Source organism: Adiantum capillus-veneris, chromosome 16 (assembly GCF_014529385.1).
Source record: "Adiantum capillus-veneris isolate H3 chromosome 16, ASM1452938v2, whole genome shotgun sequence".
In the NCBI taxonomy this organism is placed as follows: Eukaryota; Viridiplantae; Streptophyta; class Polypodiopsida; order Polypodiales; family Pteridaceae; genus Adiantum; species Adiantum capillus-veneris.
In genome coordinates, this window is record NC_140946.1 from 118077141 (window position 1) to 118090600 (window position 13460).

Here is a 13460-nt window from a genome sequence, read left to right on the forward strand (position 1 = left end):
GCCGATACTACCATACATGGGGTTTGGCATGATGCCTTGCATACCCCCAAACATTGTTCTTGGCATGTACGGCTGACTTCTAGGCGCATAACCAGCCATACTTTGGAACACTGATCCACCCCCGAAATACCCAGGATGTAACGTGGGTGGTGGAAAAACTGAGTGCGTAGCCTGGTATCCAGCTCCGTGTCCATTCAAGACAGCATGCTGTCTCTGAAAGGTGGCGGGCTGAATTGGCATAACCTGTGGAATAGGCGTTCTAGCCACCTGTTCAAGCACGGGAGGAACCTGCTTTGGAGCCCCCGACTCCGCAACATGCGAATGTTCCCTTTCCTCTTGCTCCACATGAAGTACCTGGGCTTGAGCATCAACAAGCTCCGTACGCGGCGTAGGTTGCCTATTTTGTTGTTGCACTGGTGGTGCTTGCAAGAATTCCATAAACCTCGGATTCTGCACCAGCTGCGAAAAAACATTCACCGCGGCAACTAACTGAGTCTTGAACGCATCATCCTCAAGTTGCCCTGTCATAAAGCCCTGTAGTACTGGAGGGACATTCACGTTGACAGGAGGTATAGACTGACGTGGCCGTGAGCTCTCGCCAATCTCAAAAACCATAGAAATCTCCTGCCTGTCCTTTGAAGAGGAACCCTCTTCCATAATTCCCTTCCCCTTGTCGGCCATAGTGTAATCCCTGTGTTCCTGCACTGTGTGTCTTTACCCTGAACAATCCAGGCTCACTCTTCAAGGAAAAAGTGATTGATGTCCCGGCAACGGAACCATGTAACCGGCCCGTAGGGCGGTAGGCGTTGGCTTTCACCCGAAATTCTTTACTTCAGACACACACAGAGTACTTTGCAAAGGTAACGTGTAACGGGAATTAACACTTAAATCACACACATGGCTCGGGAGCTAGAATGCTCCGAGGAGACACCGACAACCTGTAGGCACCAAAATTGGCGCCCCTTTTGGTATTTGTTTATTCTTTATCAAAGGGAATAAAACGTGTGATCTCCCACAAGCTGGCCCGCACAATCTAGGCTAAGAAACACCTATTCTGGCCCGATTTCGGTAGCATAACTGTACTAGGACGCTTCACAGTCAGTATCCCCACGCAATAGGTGACTTTCCCGACGCATACGGACACTTTGCAAAACCTGGTGAGAATGTGCAGCATGCTGAATTCTCTGTTTTCTGCCCCGAAAATGCGCCAGTTCACTTGTACAGCAGCCCAAACCTCCTGGGGGTATTAGGGTCCGTTTAGGGCCGAAACCCTAAACCTGCAAAAATACACAGCAGGCTGTAATTCCCTGTTTTGGGCTCCGTTTCGCGTGCCGGTCGCATCTGTAGCAAGACCTCGAGCTCCCGCACCTGTAGGGCTACTTGCCCTTTGAATGGAACGAGATTTCTAGCATGAAACCTCTCCGAATTCACCTGTACCTGCGGGGGATTAGCCGCTAGCTAATCGAGTACCTGTGCAAGAGGCTCTTGCCTCGGCAATCGCGCATGAACCCACATAACTGTACATTGGTCAAATGAAAAGCCCACTAGTGGGGCATAACATACTGCTCGTAGGGGAGAGAGAGGGCAGTGCGTAGTGTGAAGGGCATCACTCCTGGCACCGCACTGTACATAAGAGGGAAAGGAAGCACTCCATAGCTCTTAACCTGTGAGACAGATTGCATAATGAGACCTCTCCCTTCTCTAAATTCAGCGCCCTTTCTTCTGCATGAGGAAAGTCCAAGAAAAACCGACACTTGGCGCGTTTACAAGCATTTTCCCGTTTCGGGTTCGCCGCTTAAAAATATCCCAACCGACGCGTCAGTTGACTTCGCGGCAGAGTTATAAAATGTTCCCCTAGTCATACCGGAGGTAATGACGCGAACACATTTCACGGCCCAAAATAGCAATTCCCTAAATTTTAGGAGATGCTTCCGTTGGGCTCCCACTGGTTTTCTGACCATCTATCCTCATTGGGACCGCATCCAAAAGTGCAATGTGGCCCAACTGTCGGATACTTTTTGTTGGTAGTCCCACCTTGACTTTACGCCTTAATTGAGTTCACTTCCTAGTATCCACCAACTTGGTAAGTGCGACAGGGGGACCTATATGATCTTGCTCTGAGCCTAGACGTCCTCTTACCATACAAATTCCAGTGCCGACCACTTCCTGTCTGCACCGTTCACATTGGCCATACAATGTCCGACCGTTTGCTACTTCAAAAAGAGGGTCTCAAAACAAATAAAATAAACCCCATTGGAAAGAAACCAACAACCAAGGTTAGCAGTAGCCACATCCTTGTGACATGGTTAATAACTGCCACGTCCTCGTGACAGAGCCTCTTGCTTCACATCTGCTGAAAACTTTCAGCCCTGCCCCTATGGGGCAAATCCTGCAATCACTGTATTCCAAGAGTCTACAATCCAGACAGAACGCTCCTCTAGCTTTGAACTTGTCAAACTCACCCCATGAGATTTTGTTGTTATGATGAACCAACCTGTTAAACACGAGGAGCATCTAGAAAACTTTCCACATAGGCACTCAGTAGTTGTCAAGAAATTTATGCGTGTCCTACCAATTTTTGGGTAAGTTATGTAATTGAGAACCACAAATCTATAATTTTTGTCGACAAGATCGGAGCTTGGAAGCCATCTACTCAGAAGCACGAATATCGATCAATGTTTGGCTCCTCTTGGAACTAGTCAAACATCAATATGGTCCGCATATCCATCTCCACAACAGTAGTCCTATTCAGCTTGTTGCTCCCATTGCCCACCACCACGGTTCGTGTCCTCCATCTGATTAGAGTCAACAATGGTAGCACGCCCATTCAAGACATGACGATGTCTCATACCTGCTGCGACATAGAATTGTTGTTTACATATCGCATGGCACTACCACAGTACCACCATTGCAATGCTTGTACCTGTTGTACTTCCATTAAATCACACCATTCATCCCCAGATGCGCCATCAAAACTCCCTCATTAAGCACCACAAAAGCCCACAAAAGCACTTCTTATCCTGAGCCCCTCCTTCATCAAGGCTCACCTACCCTGATCGCCACAATGCCGGTGCCTTTATTTTGCGCTTGTTACCCTTCTTTGCCCAACACCTCACCAAAGCTAGAGAACACGTAGGGATGATAGAGCCTATCAAAGTCGAGTTGTTTTTGATCCATCCACATGGAAATCTGCATATGAAGTAGCCAGCTTGGATTGTGCTACTTGTGAAGGCAGCAACACGTCATCAGATTCTTGAATTCTCTCATGAGAGAGCTACCCTCAATTATAATAGGGACGAATATGTTGTTGTCTCACATACAAAGGTCATATTATACACCTGATGGAAGAAGAGAAGGCTCCTCCTACGATGCCCATGCGACATACAAACACCTGAAACCATAATTTTATTGATCATAAATTGGTCTAACTAGAGTGATCAAGTACAAGCATTTACATTGCTGCAGCTCTAAACAGTGGTCTCTTGAATTGGTCTTGTTCAAAGTCTCCATTACAAACAACACGTACCTGCATATTGCTCCATGCATCTTCTGCCATATGGTATGCCAACACATCCATTGTGCTATCATAAGGATGATAGAGGCACTTAAAAGATCGCTTGTGCCCGTCGCAGGTCAAAGAAGACTTGATCATGGGGGGTGATGCCACCTTCTAGCCCTCCACTTATGGAATCAAAGACATCAAAGAGTACCTCAAGATTCATGTAGGACACCATACAATACTCGATCACCATCACATAATACCGGAAAGGGTCCTGATTGTCAATGGCCATGCTCATCTTAATGCCCAGTTCTGATCCGCGATCAGAGGGGAGGCTAGGGAGAAGCTTCATGGAGCCTATAAAGAAGACGATCACACTCTCGCAAGTACACAGCTTTGACAAAGGTGCAAATCAGACCACCGATAGAGGCCATGCAATGGGTGGTGAGAAGATCTATGAAGGCTAGTCCAATCTGAACCACCAAGGTAGCATGACAATTTGGCACCAGCTAAAGGGATGCGAAAAGGGGAGCAGTAACTCTGGCTATAGCTGCTCCACCCAGTAAGGGAGCGAACACCTACCTGCTTGTCGGTCTTCTGAGAGCGCATCAAGAACCATGACTCCTTAGCCTTGTCTGAAGATGGCAGCAACTCCCCCCCCCCCCCCCCCCCCCCCCCCCCCCCCCCCCCCCCCCCCCCCCCCCCCCCCCCCCCCCCCCCACACACACACACACACACAAAAAGGCCTTGCACAAGCAATGGATCTAGCAAACCTCATGCACAGACAGCCATGAGAAAACATGCTCGACTACCACATCCAAAGGTGGTGGAAAGCTGGGCATGAGAAGATCCAACTGAGGCGCCCATCTTCTCTGCTTGGCCAGCCAGCGGCAGCAGCTTTCATCTCTCTTACCCTGCTCTTTCTGTGCTCGTGCCTTTGCCTGCTCTAGGGAAGCCTCTCCTTGTCCGTGTTTCTGTCCCTGTGGTGTCTACACCATGATTCCTTAGCCTTGTCTGGAGATGGCAGCAACTCTCCTGCCACCAACCCCCCCCCCCCCCCCCCCCCCCCCCAAAGGCCTTGCACAAGCAATGGATCTAGCAAACCTCATGCACTGACAGCCATGAGAAAACATGCTCGACTACCACATCCAAAGGTGGTGGAAAGCTGGGCATGAGAAGATCCAACTGAGGCGCCCATCTTCTCTTCTTGGCCAGCCAGCGGCAGCAGCTTTCATCCCTCTTACCCTGCTCTTTCTGTGCTCGTGCCTTTGCCTGCTCTAGGGAAGCCTCTCCTTGTCTGTGTTTCTGTCCCTGTGGTGTCTACACGAGGTAAGCTTCTCATCGTGGCTCCTCCTACGTTGGACAATCTGCGCCTCATGCTACGACGCAACCATCTGGTTTTTTTTTTTTTTGCTTTAAGCTTCCGTTCCATTTTCCAAACCAATCATATTGTGCCAAGTGGCACTTCTCTCCTTCCTCCTTTCTCCAAATCGATCTTAGATAATCAAGGTAAAGATCCCCAGTATGCAAAATTTTTGACGAAACATCCACTTGATGAGGTGCACTCTCAATGGCGCGCCGCCATCCGGCTTTAAAGAAATCTACACCAACGATACCAAGACAAAGGGTGTACTCAGAGGATGAATTTGATGAAGCGGTACAGCGGCAAGTCAACACACTCATGAAGACCAAGAGGCAGCCAAGAAGAGTCAAGCAACAGACTACCTCGGCTATTGGGTCGAAGATCTACTTTTGAGGCCGCCAATACGCTGACAAGGAGAAACTTTAGTGGGACACCTCTATAGATAGCTTCTCTTGTACTGTAGAAACAAAAATCCCAAGTTCACATCACCAGCCAAACAAAGCTAAAGAAACCTGTAGTAGCATCAACTCAAACCCTTGGTCATGAGAAAATTACAATAAACCCCAACCTCAAGCTCAACAAAGGCGAGAAGATAAACGCAAGGTGGTATTATAGCACACGCCCACCACTCTTGGCTAGCAAAACCATCTCAGTACCAAGTCACAAAAACGTAGAATGAACGGCAAGAAAACATTTGATTGCGTCATATTTTCAAGATAAAGAGGAGCATTGTGCTCCCTCTCTCCCACAAAACGATGTGAGGAATTTCGGTAGAGTGAACCTTGCCTCTTTATAGCTCAACCCACTTGTGGACTAGATGTCACAAACTGGTGACATGGCAGGCCCCCGGACACGCACACTGCTGACCGTACGGATCTCTACAAAACGCGTTGACATGCTGATGTGGCAGCAACGTATGGACGCTCCGTAAAAAGCGTTGACAAGCCGTACGGATTTTTCGTAAATTACGCTAAAATCCGTAAATTACGCTGGTTGTTTTTAGCAGCTTTTGGAAGACCAATTGCTTTTGGAACTTTGCTTTTGAAGTTTAACTAATTTGGGGCTCTGCTTTTGGGCATCCCTTGTAAGAATAAATAAGCCTTTGGGACTCACTTCTCTGGCATCTGGATGCAAAGACTGAGAGTGAGCACCCGCGGGCTCTTCGTACTTTGCACACAAATTAATATAAAAATAAATATCGAAAGGGGCGTGAGTTTTTGGGGGCCAATACCTCTTGGCACGGAACTACGCTGGGCCGTGTCGTCCTTTTTGAACTGTTTTGAAGTGATTCTCTGCTGTGCTGCGGTAGAATCTTGACTTGGGGTGTCCAAGTTTGTTACAATGGTATCAAAGCACGGCCGATTTCTCTTCTATGGGGAAATCCAATCCCTTATTTCGCGACACTTACGGATTCCGAAAAGAATCAGTCGACTTCTTCTGCATCTGCTGATGCGGGATGAGATCATGCAGAAGATAACAGAGGCTGGTTATTTTGGCCGAAAATCCTCTTTTGCGAATGCAAGAAAACAGAAGAAGCATGTACGCTTCAAAGGATTGTCCAATTCGTCCTCATCTTCTTCTGACAGCTTGGACAACTCATCCTCATCTGACTCGAGTGATGAGGTTAGAAAGGGCAAGATACGACGAAAGAACCAGAGATTGGGAAAGAGCACGAAGAAGGCCAAGGAAAGCGGATCTTGACACTTTTCTGACAGTTTTGATGAGGATTCATCCTCTTCTAAGAGTTCAGACTCCGATGACGATACATTTCACTTAAAAAGGAAGCACTTTTACAGAGCCAACCAATATAATTTTCGCGAAGATAAGGGTCAAAAGACCAAGGAATTCAAAGAGGGTGGACAAGCAGTAAAGTTTGAAACCTTTTCAAGGTTTCGAGATGCTCCTAAGGCTTTAGCCTTTATTCAACAGTTTGACATAGCATTTTTTGGAGGTCGTTATACAGAGCACTCCAAGATTAGACAGGCAACATCCTTTTTGAAAGACAATGCATGGACGTGGTGGTCCACTCTTCTGTTAAGAAAAGAAGCATCGACAAAGTGGCTGAAGTTCAAGAGACTCTCTATTTCTTCGTGGAGGCTCACTCAAGAATACGAAGGAGACGTGATTACTGACTTGAATCATCTTCGGACGGTCAAGGCAGAAACTTTGGATACTTATTGTGAGAAGTTTTGGGATGTTTTTCTACCTGCTTCTTCCTTTAAGAAGATCAGTTTCAAGCAGCAAATCGAGTGATTCTGCTGTGGACTATCCAAAGAGATACGAGACTACTGCTTGTTATAGAAATCTGTGTCCTACAACAGTTGATGGGACATGCTAAGCAAGGCTTTGCTATGCATTCGGGTAACTTGACTTATCTATCAGATGAACCTTCAACAAGTCATAACAGAAGCAGACTACAGAAAGATACACAACCTTGACTGACAAAAGAACAGAAAGACGAATATTTCAAAACGGGAAAGTGTTTTGAATGTGGGAAACAAGGATATATATCTGCACGGTGCCCCCAAAAGGCACAAGAATGAGAATGACTAACAGATTGAAAATAGAACTGGGCGAGGAGATGCTCGTTCCAGAACAGATACTAGAAGGAAAAATTACGGATGAACTGGCATTATTTTGCTTTGTGAATTTATGAGTGAATAATTTTTAAGTAGTACTTTTTGAAGACGACTTTGATTTATGTATGAAACTAATGTTTTATGGAAGCTCTCGCTATTTGTGAATAGATAACAGGATCGAGAATGAGATGATGATGAATTCAGAGCAATGACAACTCTAGAATGAACCTGATAACGTTAAGAATCATGAATTTTGAATCATAATGAATGATTGAATGGAACTGTCGTGAGCGCATCAAGAGTTCCTGAGGGATGAGATGGCCACACAACTAGAACTGAATGATTGAAACATTGTGTTCAGTATGAACTCAATGTCTGATTGATGGATTGGATTTCCGGAAATTATTACTCACACATGATTGTGTTTGAGTGCAAATGGAATGATTGACGAAATGTTTGCAACATTTTGGTCTCAAGAAATCTATGGACAAGATCGTAATATAGGATTAGTTATTTCGACATCAGTGAGGTCCGGTGTGGATCTAGATGCAATTGCTAAATACGTTGTCCGAAATCATGGTCCTAGGTTTGAATGGATTCTATGTGATATAACTTGAATGTGATGTGATGTGACTGTCGTCTTTGTACGAGTGTTGGATTTGTGTCATCTAGTGCGTCGATACTTAAGAGTCCGTGTCTATTGAACTGATTTATGGCTTATGTCTGATTTTGCAAGCGCAATTGAGGGCGATTACAATTCTTTCAAGAGGGGGGTATGTCACAAATTCATGACGTGGCAGGTTGTACGGTAGACCCGCGATCCGCGCTGACAGGTGCCACGTGGTAGCAATACGGATTTCCACATTATGTGCTGACGTGGCCGTGTACGGATTTCCACCAATTGTACTGGCTGCTTTTTGACAGTTTTTAGGACGAGATGCTTTTGGAACAAGTTGCTTTTGAGTTTAACTGCCTCTGGGGCATCCCTTGTAAGAATAAATAGACCCTAGAAGCCTCACTCTACAAAGCATCTGGACGCAGAGTCTGAGAGTAGAGGTCCGTCGGGTGTTGTACGTTGCTCAAGCATTAATATAAAAATAAATACCGAAAGTGGCTCCAGATTTTGGGGCCAATACATTTGCGCACGGAACTACGTCGGGCTGTGTCGACCCAAATTTTAAAGTTGTGAAGTATTTAAGTGATTCTCTTGTGTGTCGTGTCAGATTCTCGACTTGAGGTGCCCAAGTCTGTGACAAAAAGTACTGGCCCCAAAGACTGGTGCCCCTTCTCGGTATTTCTTTATTATTATGCTTCAACAAGTACAATGGTCCGCCGCTCTCTCCGCAGTGCTCCCAAGCAAGTCTCTTGGAAAGGAGGCCCTGGTAACTCTTATAGAAGCCATTGGCCAAAAGCAATAGATGAAAAGCAGTAGTCTAAAAGCATGTGGTAACCAAAAGTGCTCCCAAGCAAGTCTCCTGGAAAGGAGGCCCTGGTAACTCTTATAGAAGCCATTGGCCAAAAGCAATAGATGAAAAGCAGTAGTCTAAAAGCATGTAGTCTAAAAGCATGTGGTAACCAAAAGCTAGTGTTGGGCTGTCCATACTGTATGCCACGTCAGCATGTCAACGTGATTTGCGGCGCGAATTGGAGACGTCAGTACAGCTTGCCACATCACCAACTCGTCATGCATGTGGGGTTTCCTGCTTCAATTTTAAGGTTTTAGGCCCCTCAACTGGGATGCAATAAGTTGAAACAACTTTTTAATGGATTTAGGCTACTCTGCAAGCTTCCATAAGTTGGACAACTTCTTCTGCTGCTTCCTTCACTAGGTTGGCCCTTTTATGTCCGGCCTCTGTCCTTTAGGACATGCCACGTCATCACTTTGTGACAACACCCATACAAGTGGTTGCTATTTTCCAACGCTCAAGGCGCACGGTACCACGTGCTATGGTAGGTCTGCCATTCCATGAGTAGTAGGAGTGTCACCGAAACATTGCAGAACACACAAGAGAAAAAAAAACTTTTCGGGGATTAGCGGATTAGTGCAAAATCTTCAAAGCTCTAATACCAATGTCAGATCGAGCAGAATTGAAATGGTGAAGATTTAGACTTTACACTTCCACAAATCTTTACTTCTTTCCTTGTTTGAATGTGTGCTACTTGTTGGGGGTAAATGCCCAGACGTCACTCCTGATCTCCTCCGGAGCATTTCCACTAGGTAGCTCTACTCAAGAGCTTTGCATGGTCACGGTGTTCCACGACGACCTGCAAGATCTCTCTAGGAGGATCTTTATTTTGGGTGGTGAGATGGTTGCGGAGGGTGAAACGTACAAGTACCTTGGCATCGACGTAGACTCGACCTTTTCCATTGAACGCATCGTTAAAGAGCGAGTGGACAAGGGGAGGAAAAGTCTCTTCGCATGTCAGCACCTACTGGCGAACCGAGCCATCCCTATTTGGTCTCAATTGACTGTTTTTAAGGCGTGCCTGTATCCAGTGATTTGTTATGGCGCGGAAATTATGAGGGCCCACGACCAACGTGTCCTTCACTCTCTAGATCGCCTCGTCGCCATCGGGATGCGAATGTTACTCGGAAAGGGAGCAAGGTCAACCTCTGTAGGGACGGCAACTCTCCATCACGAGTTTAACATACCACCCGTACCTGCCTTTTGTGGGGGACAACGAGCAAGGGCTTTTGACAAGTACCGCTCGGTTTCATCTACTTGGATAGGCTCCTTGGTAAACAAGAAGCCTAAGAACCAACCGTTCAAGAAGTGGACCTAGACGACAAGAACCGAGAATTGGATGAATAAGTATATCCCAGCGGGGCTGACTTTAGCTCAATTCGCTACCACGCATGGGACAAGTGGGACGAGAGGCATTCGTGCTTGCGTTGGAGCCCTATAAGGAGGCCAGCTTTGAACAAACACATGGACACCTGCTGCGGCTCAATAGGAGCACTATAGTGAATAGAAAGAAGGAGAGAATGCTGTCTCTCGCGAGAGTAGGGGGGACTTAAACTGGCTGATAGTTACATGCGCGGACACAGCATTTGCACGCTGTGCTCCCAGTTAGAGGCTCGTTCGCTTTCACATTTGCTGATGAGTTGTTAGACGGTAGATGAATCTAGGGGGCGTTGGCTAAACCGATTCAACTCCACCTTCAATGGAATCGACCCTTCGTTGGACCGCGAAGAAAAGATTGTTATCCTCCTTGGTGGGGAGGCTCGCGGGAAGCGGATGCCCTTCTGGGTACGCAGTGATCTGCACTCGAGGGACGGAACCACAGGGCACGTGCCTGTGGCGAAGTTCCTCGGTGAAGTTGTACCCCGGTATTTGGGTGCTCTGCATAGGCGGATGGGGAGATAATACTCCCCTTCCTATGCTGTTATTTTGAATCCGATCCCTTCCGGGGGAAATGACGTAATTCTCCCCAAGCGAAGCTAGATGAGCTACAAGAGCACCCAAATGCCATTCCCCCCCGGGGGGGTCAACTTCACCTAAAAGGGGTTGGGAGATGCAAAAGGGAGACATCACCAACCTCAGCGGACGCCACCTGTGAGCCGACGCCCTTCCAAGCGGGTATGGCATTTCCTAGGGGAAAACTGTCGGGTTTCAAAGGCAGCTTAGTGAGGTGAGCGATAAATTACCTAGAGGAGGCAACTCCAAAGGGAAGACAAAAGCAAGTCCCGCAGTACCTGGGCCTCTGAACAGAGGTACTTGGTCGCTGTCACGCCCAAATCCAAGTGGCGAGTGGGTCTCTCAAGGGATTAGTCATGGCCCTAAGAGTGTAGATAATTCTGAACTCTCGTAGTCCAGAGGAAACTAGTGACAAAAGTGTCTACCTTCGGTTTCTGGGTGCATAGTCCTGGTCGTTCTTCTTGTATACTTTTTGGGTGTATGAGGGGAGCGGCCGGGCGTGCCCTACCCGACTCCGAAAACAAAACAAAAAAAGCTTTGCAGATATATTTTTTGTATGTTTTTAGCCCACCATTTTGGGCCTGTATAGGCATTATACCTCTTGGACTCCTTTTAAGGTGTTCACGTTGTCCAATGGCCCATTTCAATAAAATGGTCCAAAACCTCATCAGTTGAGATCATTGAACTTCTAATTCTTACGAGCGGCCTCTTCTTTGCAACTAGCGCTACCTCTTTCTGCCTCTCTGCACTGCACCTGCGTGCACACACTTCGCTGCTCAAACTCACCCAACCTGGGTTCGCGAACCTCCTTTTTCAACTGGTATCAGGATATATTGATATATAATGCATTATATAGTACTAATGAGGTTAGTGGGGATTTTGGTATGCTATGCGTTGGTTACCTTGTCACTACCATGATTCTATTACTCACACTTCTGTTTAGCTGAATTTGTCCGTTGTACATCTACATTCTGCGATTTTGTAAATGTCGTACTATCAAATGTCGTGCCTTGTAAATTTTGTGTCTCTTTGTGCTTAAACTTCTGCAGAACATTGACTGGAACAGGAGGCTTTTTTTACTTTAATTGTGTATTGAAATACTAAAAGTTCTCGTTTGGTGTATAGGTGACAGCACCTGCAGGTACGGTGGTGTTGACTCATCAAGGGACGGCGGGTGAGAAATTTGAGTTCAGAGCCCCCAGAAGAGGTGCATACAAATTCTGTTTTCACAATAAAGGAAGTGCACCAGAGAATATCGCGTTTTATGTACATGTGGGTCATATTCCTGATGCCCATGACCTTGCCAAAGATGGTGAGTCTCAATTCTTGAGTTGGTTCAAGATGGCTATTTGTCCCTTCTAACAGACTTTTTACCTCTCTCCTTAGAGCATCTCAATCCTGTCAATGTAAAGATTGCGGAACTGAGAGAAGCATTAGAGGCGGTTTCAGCAGAACAACAATACTTGCGGGCGCGCGACTTGCGGCATCGCTACAGTACGATTCTCTCTCTCTCTCTCTCTCTCTCTCTCTCTCTCTCTCTCTCTCTCTCTCTCTCTATGCTCTCTTGCCCCCAACAAGTTCACAAGTCTGAGTATCACACACTACTTGCGTTCTCAGCTTTCTATCACATTAGAGCTTGCTTTTCAGCCATGAATTCTCTCTACACTCTGCTCTCCCAATCACGATATGTACTCTCAATTGCGACGCTCATTTCCACAATTCTTGAGTATCAAGAGTCACTTATTAGCTCCACACACCCCATATGATATGTTCCTTTGGGTCCAATAGGTTCGAGGACGAGAACTCTCTCTCTCTCTCTCTCTCTCATGCTCAATATGTTCACACACATGCGTTTACATGAGGACACATCCACATGCCTTCAAACTGCTGGCTAGCAAAGAAGACACTGTGTTTCGTGCTGTTCCTTTTTGACTAGTTTTTAAGGTCGTCCAGCGCTTCTGTATCTCTTGTAACTGTTTTTGGTGTACTCTCTGCAGCTGTTGAAAGCACCCAGAAGCGACTACTCGGCTACACGGTAGCAGAATATATGGCCCTGATTGTGGCAAGCCTGTCTCAAGTCTACCTCATCCGTCGAATGTTTAACAAACGGGTTGGATATAACAGGGTGTAGATTCCTTAAGGTGTGCAAACTTATAGAGAAGACTAGTAGTAAAAAATTGGTGTAGCACCAGGGAAGCAACCTTTCAACATCTGAAAAGAAATTATGCTACCAGTAATTGAGTTTTGAGACAAATGTTTCACGGCCCCATCTTCATTGATCTTTGATGTTGATGATGTTGGGATTGAGCATGCTGCTAATTGGATCCAACAATCAGGAATTAGGGTTACAGTAGAAACCTCAGATTTTGTTCTGGAGTTGTTCATCAACTTGCTGTATGGCTATGCAATTTTTTTGCAAATCAAATCAATCAAATGCTATGGGGTCTTGTGTTTTTCAAGTTTTCATCGGTAGGGCTTGATGTGCCTTGATTTGTGTGTGTGTGTGTGTGTGTGTGTGTGAGAGAGAGAGAGAGAGAGAGAGAGAGAGAGAGAGTCCACAAAAGTAACCTTTTACATGTTCAAAAGACACACGACTCCCG

General features: G+C 46.3%; 1 protein-coding gene across 1 annotated transcript in view; it reads left to right on the plus strand.

Annotated features, from left to right (window-relative positions):
- The window catches only part of LOC147439725 (emp24/gp25L/p24 family/GOLD family protein), a 72386-nt gene extending 59072 nt beyond the window's left edge, over window positions 1-13314 (plus strand). The window contains exons 2-4 of the mRNA XM_086485524.1: window positions 11986-12172; window positions 12247-12354; window positions 12858-13314. Coding sequence (XP_086341650.1) covers window positions 11986-12172; window positions 12247-12354; window positions 12858-12991 — 429 coding nt within the window. The 3' untranslated portion in view covers window positions 12992-13314. The remainder of the gene's footprint in view (window positions 1-11985; window positions 12173-12246; window positions 12355-12857) is intronic.
- The last annotated feature ends 146 nt before the right edge of the window (window positions 13315-13460 follow it).